The sequence below is a fragment of the Oncorhynchus tshawytscha genome, unplaced genomic scaffold (genome assembly GCF_018296145.1).
Source record: "Oncorhynchus tshawytscha isolate Ot180627B unplaced genomic scaffold, Otsh_v2.0 Un_contig_3643_pilon_pilon, whole genome shotgun sequence".
Classification (NCBI taxonomy): domain Eukaryota; kingdom Metazoa; phylum Chordata; class Actinopteri; order Salmoniformes; family Salmonidae; genus Oncorhynchus; species Oncorhynchus tshawytscha.
Window position 1 is genome coordinate 1 of NW_024609159.1, and position 23416 is coordinate 23416.

General features: G+C 45.6%; 1 protein-coding gene across 1 annotated transcript; it reads right to left on the bottom strand.

Moving 5' to 3' along the window:
• Positions 1-1178: 1178 nt before the first annotated feature.
• LOC112266289 (kinesin heavy chain) lies at positions 1179-21914 on the bottom strand (the record flags this gene model as incomplete). The annotated part of the gene is given in 14 exon segments (XM_042314376.1): positions 1179-1265; positions 4491-4559; positions 4808-4989; positions 5898-6046; positions 8542-8690; positions 13666-13770; positions 14188-14312; positions 14846-14933; positions 15886-15941; positions 16275-16323; positions 16635-16739; positions 17356-17429; positions 18381-18468; positions 21438-21914. Coding segments are annotated over 14 exon segments (1455 nt in total), but the record flags the coding sequence as incomplete, so codon positions are not given.
• Between the last annotated feature and the right edge of the window lie 1502 nt (positions 21915-23416).

Genomic DNA, 23416 nt, shown 5'->3' on the forward strand with positions numbered 1-23416 from the left:
GCACATTGACTGTACCGGTACCCTCTGTATATAGCCTCCACATTAACTCTGTACATACTACCTCAACTAACCGGTGCCTCTGCACATTGACTGTACCGGTACCCTCTGTATATAGCCTCCACATTAACTCTGTACATACTACCTCAACTAACCGGTGCCCTGCACATTGACTGTACCGGTACCCTCTGTATATAGCCTCCACATTAACTCTGTACATACTACTGTATATAGCCTCCACATTAACTCTGTACATAACTAACCGGTGCCCCTGCACATTGACTGTACCGTACCCTCTGTAGCCTCTGTATATATTGTTACCGGTGCCCCTGCACATTGACTTTTTTACTAACTCCTCTTTATTGATTACCCCTGTTACTTTTATCCACATTGACTCTTATTCTTATTCTTATCTGTATTTTTTGCAAACACTGCTCCTCTTTAATTACGTTACTTTTATATCTTAGGTAGATCTGCACCTAGGGGCTGTATTAAACATTTCACGGTAAGATCTACACCTGCTGTATTCAGCATTTCACGGTAAGATCTACACCTGCTGTATTCAGCATTTCACGGTAAGATCTACACCTGCTGTATTCAGCATTTCACGGTAAGATCTACACCTGCTGTATTCAGCATTTCACGGTAAGATCTACACCTGCTGTATTCAGCATTTCACGGTAAGATCTACACCTGCTGTATTCAGCATTTCACGGTAAGATCTACACCTGCTGTATTCAGCATTTCACGGTAAGATCTACACCTGCTGTATTCAGCATTTCACGGTAAGATCTACACCTGCTGTATTCAGCATTTCACGGTAAGATCTACACCTGCATTTGTATTCAGCATTTCATTTCGGTAAGATCTACACCTGCTGTATTCAGCATTTCACGGTAAGATCTACACCTGCTGTATTCAGCATTTCACGGTAAGATCTACACCTGCTGTATTCAGCATTTCACGGTAAGATCTACACCTGCTGTATTCAGCATTTCACGGTAAGATCTACACCTGCTGTATTCAGCATTTCACGGTAAGATCTACACCTGCTGTATTCAGCATTTCACGGTAAGATCTACACCTGCTGTATTCGGCGCATGTGACTAATACAATTTGATTTGATGGGCTCATTTAGAATTCTGGAATAACATGGATTCATCCAGAATATTCTCCCTCACCTCCTCCTTGGCAGCCTCGTTCTCCGTCTGCAGACGAGACAGATCCTCATGGATCTTCTCATAGTCTCTTCTCGTCGACGCCAGCAGCTGAGGAGAGACCCACACGGGGGCACACAGGGACACACACAGGGAGACACACAGGGACACACACAGGGACACACACAGGGACACACATACACAAAGGGACACACACAGGGACACACAGGGACACACATATACACAGGGACACACACAGGGACACAAACACAGGGACACACAGGGACACACATATACAGGGAAACACACAGGGACACACACAGGGACACACAGGGACACACACAGGGACACACAGGGACACACACAGGGAGGGACACACATACACACAGGGACACACAGGGAGGGACACAGGGACACACACAGGGACACACATACACAAAGGGACACACACAGGGACACACAGGGACACACACAGGGACACACATATACACAGGGACACACACAGGGACACACATATACACAGGGACAAACACAGGGACACACACACAGGGACACAAACAGGGACACACACAGGGACACACACAGGGAGACACATACACACAGGGACACAAACAGGGACACACACAGGGACACACACAAAAAAGGGACACAGGGACACACAGGGACACACACAGGGACACAGGGACACACACAGGGACAAAGGGAACACACACAGGGACACACACAGGGACACACACAGGGAACACACACAGGGACACACAGGGACACAAAGGGAACACACACAGGGACACACAGGGACACACAGGGACACACAGGTACACAAACAGGGACACACAAAAAGGGGACAACAGGGACACACAGGGACACACACAGGGACACACAGGGACACACAGGGACACACACAGGGACACACAGGGACACACAGGGACACACAGGGACACACACAGGGACACACAGGGACACACAGGGACACACAGGGACACACAGGGACACACACACACAGGGACAGGGACACACAGGGACACACAGGGACACACAGGGACACACACAGGGACACACAGGGACACACAGGGACACACACAGGGACACACAGGGACACACAGGGACACACACAGGGACACACAGGGACACACAGGGACACACACAGGGACACACAGGACACACACACACACAGGGACACACACAGGGACACACAGGGACACACACAGGGACCACAGGGACACACACAGGGACACACAGGGACACACACAGGGACACACACAGGGGACACACAGGGACACACAGGGACACACACAGGGACACACACAGGGACACACACAGGGGGACACACAGGGACACACAGGGACACACACAGGGACACGCGCAAAAAAGGGACACAGGGGACACACAGGGACACACACAGGGACACACAGGGACACACAGGGACACACAGGGACACACAGGGACACACAGGGGGACACACAGGTACACAAACAGGGGGACACACAGGGACACACACAGGGACACACAGGGACACACAGGGACACACACAGGGACACACAGGGACACACAGGGACACACAGGGACACACAGGGACACACAGGGACACACACAGGGACACACAGGGACACACAGGGACACACAGGGACACACAGGGACACACAGGGACACACAGGGACACACAGGGACAGGGACACACAGGGACACACAGGGAAAAAGGGACACACAGAGACACAGGGACAGGGAGACACAGGGACACACAGGGACACACACAGGGACACACACAGGGACACACAGGGACCCAAAAGGGACACACAGGGACACACAGGGACACACAGGGACACACAGGGACACACAGGGAGACACACAGGGGCAAAAGCACACCATTTAACATGGCTGAATCCCCCTTAGATGTAGATCATCCATCTGAAAGCATCATCAAGACTTTGGACTTTTAAGAAGAACAGTGTCTCCAGCCACATCATCATGACGAAGAACCAGAATGCATCAGATGACTCAAAACGTCCAAGATCTTGACAACTTGACTTTTTAACATTTTAAAATGGATTTATTTCACCTTTATTTAACCAGGTAGGCAAGTTGAGAACAAGTTCTCATTTACAATTGCGACCTGGCCAAGATAAAGCAAAGCAGTTCGACAGATACAACGACACAGAGTTACACATGGAGTAAAACAAACATACAGTCAATAATACAGTATAAACAAGTCTATATACGATGTGAGCAAATGAGGTGAGATAAGGGAGGTAAAGGCAAAAAAGACCATAGTGGCGAAGTAAATACAATATAGCAAGTAAAACACTGGAATGGTAGATGAGCAGTGGAAGAATGTGCAAAGTAGAGAGAGAAATAATGGGGTGCAAAGGAGCAAAATAAATAAATAAACACAGTAGGGGGAGAGGTAGTTGTTTGGGCTAAATTATAGATGGGCTATGTACAGGTGCAGTAATCTGTGAGCTGCTCTGACAGTTGGTGCTTAAAGCTAGTGAGGGAGATAAGTGTTTCCAGTTTCAGAGATTTTTGTAGTTCGTTCCAGTCATTGGCAGCAGAGAACTGGAAGGAGAGGCGGCCAAAGGAAGAATTGGCTTTGGGGGTGACCAGTGAGATATACCTGCTGGAGCGCGTGCTACAGGTGGGTGCTGCTATGGTGACCCGCGAGCTGAGATAAGGGGGGACTTTACCTAGCAGGGTCTTGTAGATGACATGGAGCCAGTGGGTTTGGCGACGAGTATGAAGCGAGGGCCAGCCAACGAGAGCGTACAGGTCGCAATGGTGGGTAGTATATGGGGCTTTGGTGACAAAATGGATTGCACTGTGATAGACTGCATCCAATTTGTTGAGTATGGTATTGGAGGCTATTTTGAAAATGACATCGCCAAAGTCGAGGATTGGTAGGATGGTCAGTTTTACAAGGGTATGTTTGGCAGCATGAGTGAAGGATGCTTTGTTGCGAAATAGGAAGCCAATTCTAGATTTAACTTTGGATTGGAGATGTTTGATATGAGTCTGGAAGGAGAGTTTACAGTCTAACCAGACACCTAGGTATTTGTAGTTGTCCACATATTCTAAGTCAGAACCATCCAGAGTAGTGATGCTGGACGGGCGGGCAGATGCAGGCAGCGATCGGTTGAAGAGCATGTATTTAGTTTTGCTTGTATTTAAGAGCAATTGGAGGCCACGGAAGGAGAGTTGTATGGCATTGACTGCTTACATGCAAAACATTTTGGACTGACAGACTGTATCAACAGGGGACTAATGAGAAACAATACCAAAATATAGTTTTTGAGTGACATTCTCCTTTAACATGAGAAAAGAGGGTTGTTCATGATTGGTCACCTCATCCTGGTCTAACATCTGTTCCTTGAGTTTCTCAGCCAGCTGGCTCTGCTGGTTGATCTCATCATCCTGGGTGACACAAACAAAACAAGCAGCAATTTACATTTCAGTTAGAATAGAATTGGTAACATTGATTTGTCTGTAAAAAATCCAACCCCTTCCTGTTCCTGCCCAATCTAGCCTTCCGTTTAATGTTGATGCATGTTTGTTATTTAAACTGTGTTTTAATGTCTGTTATTCTTTATGTACGTTGAGTTTGTACCCTCCAAAATTATTTGACTTCTCTAATCTAGTCTGGTTAGATTTCCCTTGTTGACCTTGTCGTCCAGTTGTTTGTACAGATTGCTGATGTCCTCCTCGTACTTGCTCTTCTCCTCGGTGGAGACCAGAACCAGTCCGTTAGCTGGAGCCATGTTATCTATGATGGGAGTGTTGTCACACGGCTCCAGGTGCTTCTGCTCCTTAGCACTCAGCTGCTCCTCCTCGGGGACGTTCTCACCTGAGACGGGGACAAACAGATTCTCTACCCTGAACTGTGCACTCATTCACTCAATATCTACCATTGGAACACTAACTCATGTCCAACTCAGTGTGGCTCTGTCGATTTCATATGAAGGGGTTTCAATCATTTCTCTCTCTCTCTCTCTGCCCTCCCTCCCCACTCCCTCCCTCCTCAATCTCTCCCTCCCTACCCCCGCTCCCTCTCTCGCCCTCCTCCCTCTCCCTCCCTCTCTGTCTCACTCACTCCCTCCCCCACTCTCCCCGCCATCTCCTCCTCTGCCCATCCCTCCCTCCCCATCTCCCTCCTCCCTCCTCCCCATCTCCCTCCCTCCTCCCTCACCGTTCCTCCAGCGGTTGAGCTCCATCTCCCTCCCTCCTCCCTCACCGTTCCTCCAGCGGTTGAGCTCCATCTCCCTCCCTCCTCCCTCACTGTTCCTCCAGCAGTTGAGCTCCATCTCCTTCCCCCTCCCCAGCTCCCTCCCTCCTCCCTCACTGTTCCTCCAGCGGTTAAGCTCCATCTCCCTCCCTCACCGTTCCTCCAGCAGTTGAGCTCCATCTCCCTCACCGTTCCTCCAGCGGTTGAGCTCCATCTCCCTCCTCCCTTACTGTTCCTCCAGCCCCATCTCTCCCTCCTCCCCATCTCCCTCCCTCCTCCCTCACCATTCCTCCAGCGGTTGAGCTCCATCTCTCTCCCTCCTCCCCATCTCCCTCCCTCCTCCCTCACCGTTCCTCCAGCGGTTGAGCTCCATCTCCCTCCCTCCTCATCTCCCTCCCTCCTCCCTCACGTTCCTCCAGCAGTTGAGCTCCATCTCCCTCCCTCCCTCCTCTCTCACCATTCCTCCAGCGGTTAAGCTCCATCTCCCTCCCTCCCCATCTCCCTCCCTCCCCATCTCCCTCCTCCCTCACCGTTCCTCCAGCGGTTGAGTTCCATCTCCAGCCTGTGGATAACGTTCTTCAGACTCTTGTTCTTGTCTTTCTCCTTGTTGTACTTGTTCTTCCACTCCTCAGCAGTCAGCTCCAGGTTCACAGACACGGTGTTCTTGATGGTCTTGGCTCTGTGTGGAGGGTGGGACAGACACTCAGATTCCTATATCTAATCACACCCTATTCCCTATACAGCAGTGCACTACTTTGACATGGCTAATGGGCTGTAATTCATCCACTAAAGGACATTGTGGCCTCATTTACTCATCACTTTTTTCTCCACAGTATATTTTTTTGTCAGAACAGGAGCAGATGGATAAACATTGAATCAACACAACTGGAGGAGGGGATCCAATAAGAAGCAGGGAGGCAGATAGCTCCATATTTGAACTGGTCTGAGATCTATTGCAGGAGGTTGTCCCCTGTGAAGATGACCGGGGACTAATTAGCCCTGCTGGGTACTGTAGACCGTACAATGATGTGTAAAGTCCAACTCCTCTCAGCCTCCTCTCACAGACAGCAGTAGTGGTCACATGGGTGCAGCATGGTCACATGGTGTGGTGCGGCATGGTGTGGAGCGCACCACACCATGCCGCACCACACCATGCCACACCATGCCGCACCACACCACACCATACCACACCACACAACGCCACACCACACCATACCACAGCACACCATGCCGCACCACACCACACCATGCCACACCACAGCACATTGCTCTGTAGCCCTACTGTTCTACCTCTATCTAACTACTCTCCTAAGCCTGGCAGGGCGGCAGAGACAGAATGTTCTGGATGTCCCCTGTGTCCTCTCGCAGGGCAGCACAGACAGAATGTTCTGGATGTCCCCTGTGTCCTCTGGCAAGGTAGCAGAGACATAATGTTCTGGATGTCCCCTGTGTCCTCTGGCATGGTAGCAGAGACAGAATGTTCTGGATGTCCCCTGTGTCCTCTCGCAGGGCAGCACAGACAGAATGTTCTGGATGTCCCCTGTGTCCTCTGGCAAGGTAGCAGAGACATAATGTTCTGGATGTCCCCTGTGTCCTCTGGCATGGTAGCAGAGACAGAATGTTCTGGATGTCCCCTGTGTCCTCTCGCAGGGCAGCACAGACAGAATGTTCTGGATGTCCCCTGTGTCCTCTGGCAAGGTAGCAGAGACATAATGTTCTGGATGTCCCCTGTGTCCTCTGGCATGGTAGCAGAGACAGAATGTTCTGGATGTCCCCTGTGTCCTCTAGCAGGGCAGCAGAGATAGAATGTTCTGGAAGTCCCCTGTGTCCTCTGGCAGGGCAGCAGAGACATAATGTTCTGGAAGTCCCCTGTGTCCTCTGGCATGGTAGCAGAGACAGAATGTTCTGGATGTCCCCTGTATCCTCTGGCATGGCAGCAGAGATAGAATGTGCTGGAAGTCCCCTGTGTCCTCTAGCAGGGCAGCAGAGATAGAATGTGCTGGAAGTTCATTGTGTCCTCTAACACACAGAGCAGCCTAGGATAACTCACACTGTTGCTACTGTTGCTGTCCAGCCAGGAGGCAGGATAAAACCCTACAGATCAGGATGTAGGGGAGTGGATGGATGTAACACTTAGCTAAAGGTCAGAGAGATGAACAATGTCTTCATCATCTGGATAAAGATTTAGAGAAGAGGCTTGTTATGCAACCACTCAGTCAGCCCTGAATAGGAGGGGAGATACTGGGAATCACCAGCTCTACTCATCATCAACAGTCAGCACTGAATAGGAGGGGAGATACTGGGAATCACCAGCTCTACTCATCATCAACAGTCAGCCCTGAATAGGAAGGAAAATACTGGGAATCACCAGCTCTACTCATCATCAACAGTCAGCCCTGAATAGGAAGGAAAATACTGGGAATCACCAGCTCTACTCATCATCAACAGTCAGCCCTGAATAGGAGGGAAGATACTGGGAATCACCAGCTCTACTCATCATCAACAGTCAGCACTGAATAGGAAGGAAAATACTGGGAATCACCAGCTCTACTCATCATCAACAGTCACTGTCCGTCTCCTGGTGGATTAAGGACGGCCCATCTGCCATGGGAAACCTTTCATTGTTCACATAAAATAGGGGAACTGGGTATGGTGCAGTGGATCTCTCAGCTCACCTCTGTCCCAACAGGGTAGACTTATGTTAACAGTCTGCCACTAGACCAGGTAAACTGTAGAGAGGTGCTGACCCACCTCTGTCCCAACAGGGTAGACTTATGTTAACAGTCTGCCACTAGACCAGGTAAACTGTAGAGAGGTGCTGACCCACCTCTGTCCCAACAGGGTAGACTTATGTTAACAGTCTGTCACTAGACCAGGTAAACTGTAGAGAGGTGCTGACTCACCTCTGTCCCAACAGGGTAGACTTATGTTAACAGTCTGTCTCACTAGACCAGGTAGAGAGTAGACTTATGTTAACAGTCTGCCACTAGACCAGGTAAACTGTAGAGAGGTGCTGACCCACCTCTATCCCAACAGGGTAGACTTATGTTAACAGTCTGCCACTAGACCAGGTAAACTGTAGAGAGGTGCTGACCCACCTCTGTCCCAACAGGGTAGACTTATGTTAACAGTCTGCCACTAGACCAGGTAAACTGTAGAGAGGTGCTGACCCACCTCTGTCCGAACATGAGGGTAGACTTGGTCTCACACTCGTTGTAGATGGAGGGAGATGCACAGATGATGATGGTGGTCCTACAGTTCCCCCCTAGAGAGTCCTGCAGGATACGGGTCATCTTGCTGTCCCTGTACGGGACGTGGGTTTTCTGAAAACAAACAACTCATTATTTACCCATCAGGCCTTTCAACAGACAGCCTCATAGATAACCAGTCAGTCTCATAGATAACCAGTCAGTCTCATAGATAACCAGTCAGTCTCATAGATAACCAGTCAGCCATCAGGGCCTTTCAACAGACAGCCTCATAGATAACCAGTCAGTCTCATAGATAACCAGTCAGTCTCATAGATAACCAGTCAGTCTCATAGATAACCAGTCAGTCCCATAGATCAGTCAGCCATCAGGGCCTTTCAACAGACAGTCTCATAGATAACCAGTCAGTCTCATAGATAACCAGTCAGTCTCATAGATAACCAGTCAGTCTCATAGATAACCAGTCAGTCAGTCTCATAGATAAAGTCAGTCAGCCTCATAGATAACCAGTCAGTCTCATAGATAACCAGTCAGTCTCATAGATAACCAGTCAGATAACCAGTCAGTCTCATAGATAACCAGTCAGCCATCAGGGCCTTTAACCAGACAGCCTCATAGATAACCAGTCAGCCTCATAGATAGATAACCAGTCAGCCTCATAGATAACCAGTCAGCCATCATAGGCCTTTTCAGCCTCAGTCAGCCTCATAGATAACCAGTCAGTCTCATAGATAACCAGTCAGCCTCATAGATAACCAGTCAGTCTCATAGATAACCAGACAGCCTCATAGATAACCAGTCAGTCTCATAGATAACCAGTCAGCCATCAGGGCCTTTCAACAGACAGTCTCATAGATAACCAGTCAGTCTCATAGATAACCAGTCAGTCATCAGGGCCTTTCAACAGACAGCCTCATAGATAACCAGTCAGTCTCATAGATAACCAGTCAGCCTCATAGATAACCAGTCAGTCTCATAGATAACCAGTCAGTCTCATAGATAACCAGTCAGCCTCATATATAACCCAGTCAGTAACCAGTCAGCCTCATAGATAACCTCATAGATAACCAGTCAGTCTCATAGATAACCAGTCAGCCATCAGGGCCTTTCAACAGACAGCCTCATAGATAACCAGTCAGTCTCAGTCAGTCTCATAGATAACCAGTCAGTCTCATAGATAACCAGTCAGTCTCATAGATAACCAGTCAGTCTCATAGATAACCCAGTCAGTCTCATAGATAACCAGTCAGTCTCATAGATAACCAGTCAGTCTCATAGATAACCAGTCAGGGCTTTCAGTCAGTCTCACAGATAACAGTCTCATAGATAACCAGTCAGTCTCATAGATAACCAGCCTCATAGATAACCAGTCAGTCTCATAGATAACCAGTCAGCCTCATAGATAACCAGTCAGCCATCATCAACAGATAACCAGTCAGTCTCATAGATAACCAGTCAGTCTCATAGATAACCAGTCAGTCTCATAGATAACCAGTCAGTCTCATAGATAACCAGTCAGTCTCATAGATAACCAGTCAGTCTCATAGATAACCAGTCAGTCTCATAGATAACCAGTCAGTCTCATAGATAACCAGTCAGTCTCATAGATAACCAGTCAGTCTCATAGATAACCAGTCAGCCATCAGGGCCTTTCAACAGACAGCCTCATAGATAACCAGTCAGTCTCATAGATAACCAGTCAGTCTCATAGATAACCAGTCAGCCTCATAGATAACCAGTCAGCCTCATAGATAACCAGTCAGTCTCATAGATAACCAGTCAGTCTCATAGATAACCAGTCAGCCTCATAGATAACCAGTCAGTCTCATAGATAACCAGTCAGTCTCATAGATAACCAGTCAGCCTCATAGATAACCAGTCAGCCATCAGGGCCTTTCAACAGACAGCCTCATAGATAACCAGTCAGTCTCATAGATAACCAGTCAGCCTCATAGATAACCAGTCAGCCATCAGGGCCTTTCAACAGACAGCCTCATAGATAACCAGTCAGTCTCATAGATAACCAGTCAGTCTCATAGATAACCAGTCAGCCATCAGGGCCTTTCAACAGACAGTCTCATAGATAACCAGTCAGTCTCATAGATAACCAGTCAGCCTCATAGATAACCAGTCAGCTCATAGATAACCAGGGCCTAGATTCAACAGACATAGATAACCAGACAGCCTCATAGACAGACAGCCTCATAGATAACCAGTCAGTCTCTCAGTCTCATAGATAACCAGTCAGTCTCATAGATAACCAGTCAGTCTCATAGATAACCAGTCAGTCTCATAGATAACCAGTCAGTCTCATAGATAACCAGTCAGTCTCATAGATAACCAGTCAGCCATCAGGGCCTTTCAACAGACAGTCTCATAGATAACCAGTCAGCCTCATAGATAACCAGTCAGCCTCATAGATAACCAGTCAGTCTCATAGATAACCAGTCAGTCTCATAGATAACCACCAGTCAGATAACCAGTCATCAGGGCCTTTCAACAGACAGTCTCATAGATAACCAGTCAGCCTCATAGATCAGCCTCATAGATAACCAGTCAGTCTCATAGATAACCAGTCAGTCTCATAGATAACCAGTCAGCCATCAGATCAGTCTCATAGATAACCACCAGCCTTTCATAGATAACCAGACAGTCTCATAGATAACCAGTCAGTCTCATAGATAACCAGTCAGTCCATCAGGGCCTTTCAACAGACAGTCTCATAGATAACCAGTCAGTCTCATAGATAACCAGTCAGTCTCATAGATAACCAGTCAGCCATCAGGGCCTTTCAACAGACAGCCTCATAGATAACCAGTCAGTCTCATAGATAACCAGTCATAGATAACCAGTCAGTCAGTCAGTCTCATAGATAACCAGTCAGTCTCAGATAACAGTCACCAGTCAGTCTCATAGATAACCAGTCAGTCTCATAGATAACCAGTCAGCCTCATAGATCAGTCAGCCATCAGGGCCTTTCAACAGACAGTCTCATAGATAACCAGTCAGTCTCATAGATAACCAGTCAGTCAGATAACCTCATAGATAACCAGTCAGTCTCATAGATAACCAGTCAGTCTCAGTCAGTCTCATAGATAACCAGTCAGTCTCATAGATAACCAGTCAGCCATAGATAACCAGTCTCATAGATAACCAGTCAGTCTCATAGATAACCAGTCAGTCTCATAGATAACCAGTCAGTCTCATAGATAACCAGTCAGCCATCAGGGTCTCATAGATAACCAGTCAGTCTCATAGATAACCAGTCAGCCTCATAGATAACCAGTCAGCCATCAGGGCCTTTCAACAGATAGCCTCATAGATAACCAGTCAGTCTCATAGATAACCAGTCAGTCTCATAGATAACCAGTCAGCCATCAGGGCCTTTCAAGCCATCAGGGCCTTTAACCAGACAGTCTCATAGATAACCAGTCAGTCTCATAGATAACCAGTCAGTCTCATAGATAACCAGTCAGTCTCATAGATAACCAGTCAGTCTCATAGATAACCAGTCAGTCAGTCTCATAGATAACCAGTCAGCCTCATAGATAACCAGACAGCCTCATAGATAACCAGTCAGTCTCATAGATAACCAGTCAGTCTCATAGATAACCAGTCAGCCTCATAGATAACCAGTCAGCCTCATAGATAACCAGTCAGTCTCATAGATAACCAGTCAGATCTCATAGATAACCAGTCAGCCTCATAGATAACCAGTCAGTCTCATAGATAACCAGTCAGTCTCATAGATAACCAGTCAGCCTCATAGATAACCAGTCAGCCATCAGGGCCTTTCAACAGACAGCCTCATAGATAACCAGTCAGTCTCATAGATAACCAGTCAGCAGTCTCATAGATAACCAGTCAGCCATCAGGGCCTTTCAACAGACAGCCTCATAGATAACCAGTCAGTCTCATAGATAACCAGTCAGCCTCATAGATAACCAGTCAGCCATCAGGGCCTTTCAACAGTCAGCCTCATAGATAACCAGTCAGTCTCATAGATAACCAGTCAGTCTCATAGATAACCAGTCAGTCTCTCATAGATAACCAGTCAGCCATCAGATAACCAGTCAGCCTCATAGATAACCAGTCAGCCTCATAGATAACCAGTCAGTCTCTCAGTCTCATAGATAACCAGTCAGTCTCATAGATAACCAGTCAGTCAGTCTCATAGATAACCAGTCAGTCTCATAGATAACCAGTCAGTCTCATAGATAACCAGTCAGTCTCATAGATAGGGCCTTTCAACAGTCAGTCTTTAGATAACCAGTCAGTCTCATAGATAACCAGTCAGTCTCATAGATAACCAGTCAGTCTCATAGATAACCAGTCAGCCTCATAGATAACCAGTCAGCCATCAGGGCCTTTCAACAGATAGCCTCATAGATAACCAGTCAGTCTCATAGATAACCAGTCAGTCTCATAGATAACCAGTCAGCCATCAGGGCCTTTCAACAGACAGTCTCATAGATAACCAGTCAGTCTCATAGATAACCAGTCAGTCTCATAGATAACCAGTCAGTCTCATAGATAACCAGTCAGCCATCAGGGCCTTTCAACAGACAGTCTCATAGATAACCAGTCAGTCTCATAGATAACCAGTCAGCCATCAGGGCCTTTCAACAGACAGCCTCATAGATAACCAGTCAGTCTCATAGATAACCAGTCAGTCTCATAGATAACCAGTCAGCCATCAGGGCCTTTCAACAGACAGCCTCATATATAACCAGTCAGTCTCATAGATAACCAGTCAGCCTCATAGATAACCAGTCAGCCATCAGGGCCTTTCAACAGACAGCCTCATAGATAACCAGTCAGTCTCATAGATAACCAGTCAGTCTCATAGATAACCAGTCAGCCTCATAGATAACCAGTCAGTCTCATAGATAACCAGTCAGCCATCAGGGCCAGATCAGAATAAAAACATGACCTCACTGCTGACGCATAACTTTTTTTCAGCAAAAGCACATTTTGGTTTATTGTTTTTACACAATTTCAATGTCACATATGCAAAGTATTCAGTAATCCCTGCTGATGTCCCTATATTAAAGAGAGAAGATAAGTAAGATATATAGAGAGAACTCACTGTCCCCTCAGCCAGAGCAGAGATGACATTCCCCAGAGCAGAGAGAGACTTATTGATATTTTTAGCTTCGTCCAACACGGCTCCTTCAGCACCTGTCTTACTGACCTTAAAGAGACAAACAGAGAGAGAAACGACTGTCAGCAGGGGAGAGAGGCCACACAATGCAGCAGCATATTCTAACTGACAGGTCTGGAGTTATAACACCTTATAAAACAGTTATAACAGTCATAACACAATAAGTTTTTTGGGAATCTATCTTCGTGAGTCAGCAGGTGGGAGAGGACATATGATGCTTCAGCATCTTACACCTGACTGACAAGCTGGGAGTTATAACACCTTATAACACAATAATAGCACAGTTAGTTATAACACAGGTATGCAGTTCTAACAAGTTATGGCGGTTCATTGGCCTCTTCATCAGACAAGCCTAGAGTTATAACACAGTTATGACAAGTTATAAACAGTTCTAACACAAGTTATGGTGGTTTGTTGGGGTCTGCCTTTACCATCATACTGATTTACCTTCTCACTCCCAGCCAGATCCACCAGGTATAACTTCCCTGACAGTTTCTTCTCTGTTTCCACATTCTCTTGTTTGATGTTGATCAGGAAGATGCTGTGGCTTCTGGAACTGTGCTCATTCATGTCTATGAACAGGACAAAATACGTATATATTATAGTAGAAGTATATATTATAGTAAGAAGTATATATTATAGAAGAAGTATATATTATAGTAGAAGTATATATTATAGAAGAAGTATATATTATAGTAGAAGTATATATTATAGTAGAAGTATATATTATAGAAGAAGTATATATTATAGAAGAAGTATATATTATAGTAGAAGTATATATTATAGTAGAAGTATATATTATAGTAGAAGTATATATTATAGAAGTAGTATATATTATAGTAGAAGTATATATTATAGAAGAAGTATATATTATAGTAGAAGTATATATTATAGTAGAAGTATATATTATAGAAGAAGTATATATTATAGAAGTAGTATATATTATAGTAGCAATGATACCCTTCTGGAACCCTTCTAGGGAAAGTTTCCTGGCCTCTGTGCATCTGCTTGCAGGCCGGGATAGTGTTAAACACTTTGACAACTGTTGATCTAAGAAGGGCTTCATAAATAAATGTGATTGATTGATAGAAGAGACACAACATACTTGTCACAGCCACGTGCCGGTTGGCCTTTCCCTCATCGATGACATCCATGACTTCCTCTGGACTGGACACAAAGCGTTCTGTACAACCCTGGGACAGGATCACATCACAGCTTTAACAGGTTGGTGCCTTTTATGATTTCTGTAACATTTTTTTTATTTTAACAATTAACTAGGCAAGTCAGTTAAGAACAAATTATTATTTAAAATGACAGCCTAACCCGGCCAAACCCTTCCCTAACCCGGACGACACTGGGCCAATTGTGCGCCGCCCTATGGGACTCCCGACCACGGACGGTTGTGATACAGCCCGGGATCAAACCCGAGTCTGTAGTGATGCCTCTAGCACTGCGATGCAGTGCCTTAGACCGCTGCGCCACTCGGGAGGCAGTCTTATAATGAGACATTATATAGGCTGATACAAGCTTATGACAAGAAATAAAGCATTATACACCTGCAGAATACAAGCTCATCTTATGTTACCTAACCACAACCTTGAATGTGTTATAACCAAACCTTGCATTATACCATCTGTACTGCTCAGAATGTGTTACCTAACCATCTGTACTGCTCACCTTGACATGTGTTACCTAACCATCTGTACTGCTCACCTTGACATGTGTTACCTAACTATCTGTTCTGCTCACCTTGACATGTGTTACCTAACCATCTGTACTGCTCACCTTGACATGTTTTACCTAACTATCTGTACTGCTCACCTTGACATGTGTTACCTAACTATCTGTACTGCTCACCTTGACATGTTTTACCTAACCATCTGTACTGCTCACCTTGACATGTGTTACCTAACCATCTGTACTGCTCACCTTGACATGTGTTACCTAACCATCTGTACTGCTCACCTTGACATGTGTTACCTAACCATCTGTACTGCTCACCTTGACATGTGTTACCTAACCATCTGTACTGCTCACCTTGACATGTGTTACCTAACCATCTGTACTGCTCACCTTGACATGTGTTACCTAACCATCTGTACTGCTCACCTTGACATGTGTTACCTAACCATCTGTTCTGCTCACCTTGACATAGGGAACTCTGTTCTTGTCCTCATGCACAGCCAGGTTGGTCTTCGACACTGGAAAAGAGGGAAACGAGTCATTAGGAAAGGATAGCTAGTCAGTTGTACAACTGAATGTATTCAACTGAAATGTGTCTGAATCAGAGAGGTGCTGTACTGCTGCCTTAATCGACATCCACGAGAGCAGTTGCTGTCTTGTTCTGCCTTGTTCAAGAGTAGAACGCCAGATTTTTCCACCTTGCCGCCTCGGGGATTTGAACCAGTGACCTTTCAGTTACTGGCTCAACGCTCTTAACCACTAGGCTACCCCATTATGACCTGTCTAAAATGATCTCTGCTCGTCTTCAAACGACTTCTCTTTGAAGTCCATCCAACACGAGTTCTTCTTACCATCTAGTAAGTCTCGGATCTTGTCCAGGTAGATCTCAAAATACGAGACCTGCACCAGAAAACAGGAATCAATACAGGGTACATTTTGATGACCATAGAAATGGTAGGAGGCCGTCTGCACTCCTTAAAGGTCCTTGATACCAAATAGTATCTGTTCCAGGTGTGTAGGTATGAAAATGAGAATACTGGAAGGGATGGAGACTGACACACTGTTTAACCTCTGGATTTATTCACTTAAAAAAAAAAAACATTTTGATGACCAGACATCTTGTTGATATTGATTTGATACTTGTAGAATGACTTTGTCTTTCTTATTGGGCCCTGAGGGAATAAATAAAGTTGAGTTTAACAATTGAATACCTTGATGTGGAACTCGAGGTTCTCGTCCATGGAGTAGATGTGATCGAAGATGTCGTGAGCGATGCGTGGGATGATGCCCATCAGCTGGGGGTCGTGGAGCTTGCCCTGCGATGAGGAACAATGCATTACATCACACTCAATACTGATTATTATCACTAAATAGTCTGGGGTCTGGGGAACTTCCCTTATAGCCAGCTGTTCTATATACACTGAATATCTACAGCGGTTCTATGTAATAGACATCTATACCCCCAAGAAGCAGCTGTTCTATATGCTGTTCTCTATCTACTGCTGGCTTTAGCTGATCCTTGCTGTTCAGGGATGAAGAAACAACGGCCACTTTAAAAAGCCATTAACTGCTCGAGGATAAACGCAACCTATAGCGTTGGTGGTCCAGTTCTTTAAATCACCCACACTACAGAACCATAATCTCACCCTAAATCAATTCAGTCTCAGAGAGTAATGAAATTACGCAATGTATGTCTGCCACCCTAACTGATCTGATGTGTTTTACTGCTCTTAGAAAGGCTGGACTGACTTCCAGTGAAACATCATGTCAGAAGGTTCTCTGCTGAACTGTCTGAGAATAATCCGTTCAGTCGTCTTGGTACCGTGTTCTCAGGGCGTACTGTACCTACAACATATCGGCTGCCTTTAGATCATATATTCCCTATCTCTGTTCATTTAGGCAGGTGCCATTACTACAGAGAATCAGGCTGACCTCCATGGTGTGGGTCTTCCCCGAGGAGGTCTGTCCATAGGCAAAGATGGTTCCATTGTATCCTCCAAGGACGTCTGTGTGAATACAATACAATACAGTTCAACTTAATTTGTCCAGAAATGTGTATTTTTGCTGTCTGGTGTTTTTTTACCAACCCGCCGGACACCACACATACACAAGGAATGTGGATCAGTCATAATAACACTTATTCTACAAGGGGAAGGACTCACCAGCTGGGGTTAGCATCCTTCAACTATCTGTCTGGGGTTAGCATCCTTCAACTATCTGTCTGGGGTTAGCATCCTTCAACAATCTGTCTGGGGTTAGCATCCTTCAACAATCTGTCTGGGGTTAGCCTACCTTCAACAATCTGTCCGGGGTTAGCCTCCTTCAACAATCTGTCCGGGGTTAGCCTATCTTCAACAATCTGTCTGGGGTTAGCCTATCTTCAACAATCTGTCTGGGGTTAGCCTACCTTCAACAATCTGTCCGGGGTTAGCCTATCTTCAACAATCTGTCCGGGGTTAGCCTATCTTCAACAATCTGTCCGGGGTTAGCCTACCTTCAACAATCTGTCCGGGGTTAGCCTACCTTCAACAATCTGTCCGGGGTTAGCCTATCTTCAACAATCTGTCCGGGGTTAGCCTATCTTCAACAATCTGTCCGGGGTTAGCCTATCTTCAACAATCTGTCCGGGGTTAGCCTATCTTCAACAATCTGTCCGGGGTTAGCCTATCTTCAACAATCTGTCCGGGGTTAGCCTATCTTCAACAATCTGTCCGGGGTTAGCCTATCTTCAACAATCTGTCCGGGGTTAGCCTATCTTCAACAATCTGTCTGGGGTTAGCCTACCTTCAACAATCTGTCTGGGGTTACCTACTTTCAACAATCTGTCTGGGGTTAGCCTACCTTTAACAATCTGTTTGGGGTTAACCTACCTTCAACAATCTGTTTGGGGTTAACCTACCTTCAACAATCTGTTTGGGGTTAACCTACCTTCAACAATCTGTTTGGGGTTAACCTACCTTTAACAATCTGTTTGGCACAGGCATCGTAGACCTGCTCCTGGGCTGTATTGGGAGGCAGGACGCGGTCAAAGACATACGGTTTACCCTGTCCAGAACAGACAAAATGCACAGTGATTACAGAGCTCTATGGGAAAGAGGTAATGGGTAAATACCACCTCATACTTTATTCTCTCCAACACTATGTTAATGGTAATCAATCATCAATAGCAGAGCTTGTGAATGGTAATTAATAGTCAATAGTAGTGCTTGTGAATGGTAATCAATAATCAATAGCGGAGTTTGTGAATGGTAATAAATATTCAATAGCAGAGCTTGTGAATGGTAATCAATCATCAATAGCAGAGCTTGTGAATGGTAATCAATCATCAATACCAGAGCTTGTGAATGATAATTAATAATCAATAGCAGAGCTTGTGAGACAATTGTGCAATAGAGCTACAAGCAGCAGGTTTAATCAACACGATCCAGCCTGGTCTATGGGGACGGACACAACACAAGACAACCAGCCTGTCAGCAGCTGAGCTGTCTGTCTGTAGACTACAGGAGAATGAGGAGATGCCTGTACCAGCTGAGCTGTCTGTCTGCAGGCTGCAGGAGAATGCATTGATGTATGTAACAGCTAGCAGGCCTACTGCTTTAAACAGAGGCTTCTGTTCTTTCTCTGGAACTAAAGTGATTGATGTGAGATCTCATAGGCCTTCATAATACACAACTGCATTAGGCCTTAATTTCATATTATATTAGGTAAATATGTGGTATACAGTGTACTTCCTTAACACACACACACTGACACAATGTTTCATTATGATGGCAGGCAACCTTATGCATAATACATGAACACTGAACGGGTGTTGAGCAAGGGGAGGAGCTTAATGACGAGATACTGTTTACAGACAGACCAGCTATTGTGATGAGAACTCTGTAGGCCTTCTGTATAGAAGACATTTTAATAAGATGCTGCCCGTGAGCATGCAAAATAAGACCCTTTAGCTCTTATCTAGATGTTTTGTAAGAATCTATGTCGACACTTACTCTCAAGCGTCTTATTCCAAATTCATGGGCATTAATATGGAATTGTTCCCCCCTTTACTGCTGTAACAGCCTCTCCACTCTTCTGGGAAGGCTTTCCACTAGATGTTGGAACATTGCGGCGGGGATTTGCTTTTCTTCAGCCACAAGAGCATTAGTGAGGTCGGGCACTGATGTTGGGTGAATAGGACTGGCTCGCAGTCAGCGTTTCAATTCATCCCAAAGGTGTTTGACGGGGTTGAGGTCAGGGCACTGTGCAAGCCAGTCATGTTCTTCCACACCATCTCGACAAACCATTTCTGTATCGACCTTGCTTTGTGCACGGTGGCATTGTCTTGCTGAAACAGGAAAGGGCCTTCCCCAAACTGTTGCCACAAAGTTGGAAGCAAATGATCATCTAGAATGTCATTGTATGCTGTAGCGTTAAGATTTTCCTTCAATGGAACTAAGGGGCCTAGTCCGATGCATGAAAAACAGCCCCAGACCATAATTCCTCCTCCACCAAACTTTACAGTTGGCACTATACATTCGGGCAGGTAGTGTTCTCCTGGCATCTGCCAAACCCAGATTTGTCAGTCGTGTTGCCAGATGGTGAAGCATGATTCATCACCCCAGAGAACGCATTTCCACTGCTCCAGAGTCTAGTGGCGGCGAGCTTTACACCACTCCAGCCGAGACATGGCATTGCAGATGTTGATCTTAGGCTTGTGTGCGGCTGCTCGCTTCAGCGGTTCCGTTCTGATAGCTTGTGTGGCCTACCACTTCGAGGCTGAGCTGCTGTTGCTCATAGATGTTTCCACTTCACAATAAATGCACTTACAGTTGACCGGGGCAGCTCCACTAGGGATTCAATTTGGCCAACTGACTTGTTGGAAAGATGGCATCCTATGATGGTGCCACATTGAAAGTTTCTGAGCTCTTCAGTAAGGCCATTCTACTGCCAATTGTTGTCTATGGAGATTGCACGGCTGTGTGTTCGATTTTATACACCTGTCAGCAACAGGTGCGGCTGAAATAGCTGAATCCATTATTTCGAAGGGATGTCCACATACATTTGTATATATAGTGCATCTTGATTGGGCAGGTGATGGGCACACACAGCGTAAGGCTGGAGAAGTGTATATGACTCCCTTGCCACTAGCTGAAAACCTGAACTTGAAGAATCATTCAAGCCAAGCCAGTCATCCAACTACTGTACTGTAATCCATTGACATCAATTTAACAGGCTTGCCACTTTTAAAATGGTAACATTAAATAAATCCTATTAGATCCAATCAAAACGTTCAAAGGTATAGGCTGCGTGTGCTTTGTAGTTAGTAGAATGAGAGGAAATGCCTTACATGGTGTTTATTTTCCTATTATGAGTGCTTCCATTCACCACAGGTGACAGAGAAGGACAGTATGTTAGCCACCTGGAATCTGCCACCTCAGCAGAGTGAATACCGCATAACAGCAGTGTCAAAGTACAATCTGTCTCTTTGGCAACAGCCTCGGGTGCCTGTCTCTCTCTGGCAACAGCCCCGGGTCCCTGTCTCTCTCTGGCAACAGCCTCGGGTCCCTGTCTCTCTCTGGCAACAGCCCCGGGTCCCTGTCTCTCTCTGACAACAGCCCCGGGTCCCTGACAACAGCCCCGGGTCCCTGTCTCTCTCTGACAACAGCCCCGGGTCCCTGTCTGACAACAATTCTCAGGCCATCAGCTGCAGCTGGAGAAAGCTACAGCGCAACACAATCAAAACATGTAGACTACCAACAAATGCTCTGCAGGGGGTCGCAAACATTTTTGGAATGTTTGTGGAAGTTGCCACATACATATTTTTTAAAACAAAAATCCATAGGCTACAATCCAATGTGCTGCGTGTAAAGATAGTCAATACATTGGGCGCTCTCTATTGCAAATGCTCACTGCATTGCACATTGCCTCTGCGCGTTTTGCTAGTGTTTGAGTCGTCTAGTTGTGGCAACAATAGACCTACATAAGCAACGTTATATTCAGCAGATAAATGAACTATTAGATGCAGCACTTACAGTTATAACCACGGTGTCGTCTTCTTTGAATTTGGGGATGTATTTGTCTCCTCTTGTTATTTCGGATTCATTTAGTGGCCTGAATCGGCACATTACTTTCACGCCGTATTCGGCTGCAGCATCCGCCATGGTTGCGTTCTATCCAGGCAAGCAGATATCCAGATCAACTTTGATCCGCGGATGGTTTTTATCTGTTGAATGATTGTAAGTAAACCAACGCGTCCTTCACTCAAAGTGGCCCTATTTCGCTACGCCACGGGCATTTAGTTGAGACAGATTTCGATCAGAATGCAAATTATTGGTCCGGAGACAGTCTTGGATGAAACAATTATAAAAATCCTACAAAAATATAATTTACAAAGGGATAGGTAAAGCCTTTCCTTCAGAAGAGACGAGTGCCGCGGAGTTGAGAAACCCCCGCATCGTACTGCACGTTGCTCTGCGCTCTTCTCTTCCACACTGCATCAACATCAGCACCACTCCCCTTCCTCCTCCCCCCCTCCCTCTGGGCTGGAGCCCAGCATCTCGCTGCTCGAAATAACAGCTAGAGGTCAGTGTTTAACTCTAAAGGAAATGAATCGTTTCAAATTTGAAATTCTATTGCCCATCAATGGGAAAAAAAAACTACTACCTGCAACTAATTGCAATATATTTAAATTCCTTTTGATAGAATGTGATGATTGGATACACATGAACGTTTAAAACAGTATCATGTGTATCAATACATAAAGTTCAATAAGAGTGCACTTAAATGCCAAATAATTCAAGTAGGAGTGACCAGTTTTTAATATCTTAAAACATCTGTGCAACATTGTTCAAATGTTACATCACTGTATGACCTGTCATGTTTACAATATTTACAAAATAAAAACGGCTGCTTACATGAAATAGACAACGCCAAACAATGAGAAAATATGGGACTTCACACTATTTGTCCTAGCACCCACAATGCAACAAATGACATCAAGTGCACAACACACTTTACAAAGTAGTCTACTTTTGTAAAGTACACACACACACACACACACACACATTAGTGAGAAAACTTAGTTACATGTGGAAAAACCAACACTGACAACAGCAACAGTGTTAATAACACACAAATAAAGATTCAAAGAGCAAGCAAGGGTAAGAAAAACAGCACACACACACACACACACACACACACACACACACACAAAAACAAAATACACACGTGTGAATAAATTGTGCTGCACTGACCATTTGACCGACAACAGAAAGGTAAAATTGAAAAGACATTATACAACATGGGGTTTGAACATGAGACTGACTGGGTCTCTCGGTCATTGCACAAGGGCAGAGTGAACTTCACGTGTTCTCTTGACTGCTCTCAAGAGTATTTGTGAAAAGCTTCATTAAAAGCATGAATACTTTTCTAGAAGTAGAGTGAAATACTTTTGTCTGGAGTGAATTACAGTTGATCCATCTAGACATGGTTTGTAACATGAACGGTTACACAGATTATCATTTTTAATTTTTTTAAAGATTGACTTAATGATTTATGATGTAACCTATTTGAATTGCACACAACACGCTGTAGTGAATATAACAAGTCTGTTTTCAATGGGGCAATAAAAAGCATCCAAATCTCATCAGCACAAAACGTAGTGAAGCAGTTCTATATGTAGACAGTCTCCGATTAACACACTTCTATTGGAATTGTATTCAGTAGTGATTTCTCCACTAAACAACTCCATGACAGCACTGACAGGGCTCGGCCTGAAGGCCCAAACCGACAGGGCTCGGCCTGAAGGCCCAAACCGACAGGGCTCGGCCGTGAATTCAGGGCTAGCCTGAATTTCTCCAGGCCTAAACAAGGGCTCGGCCTGAATGACAGCACTGAAGGCCCAGGGCTCGGCCTGAAGGCCCAAACCGACAGGGCTCGGCCTGAAGGCCCAAACCGACAGGGCTCGGCCTGAAGGCCCAAACCGGGCTCGGCCTGAAGGCCCAAACCGACA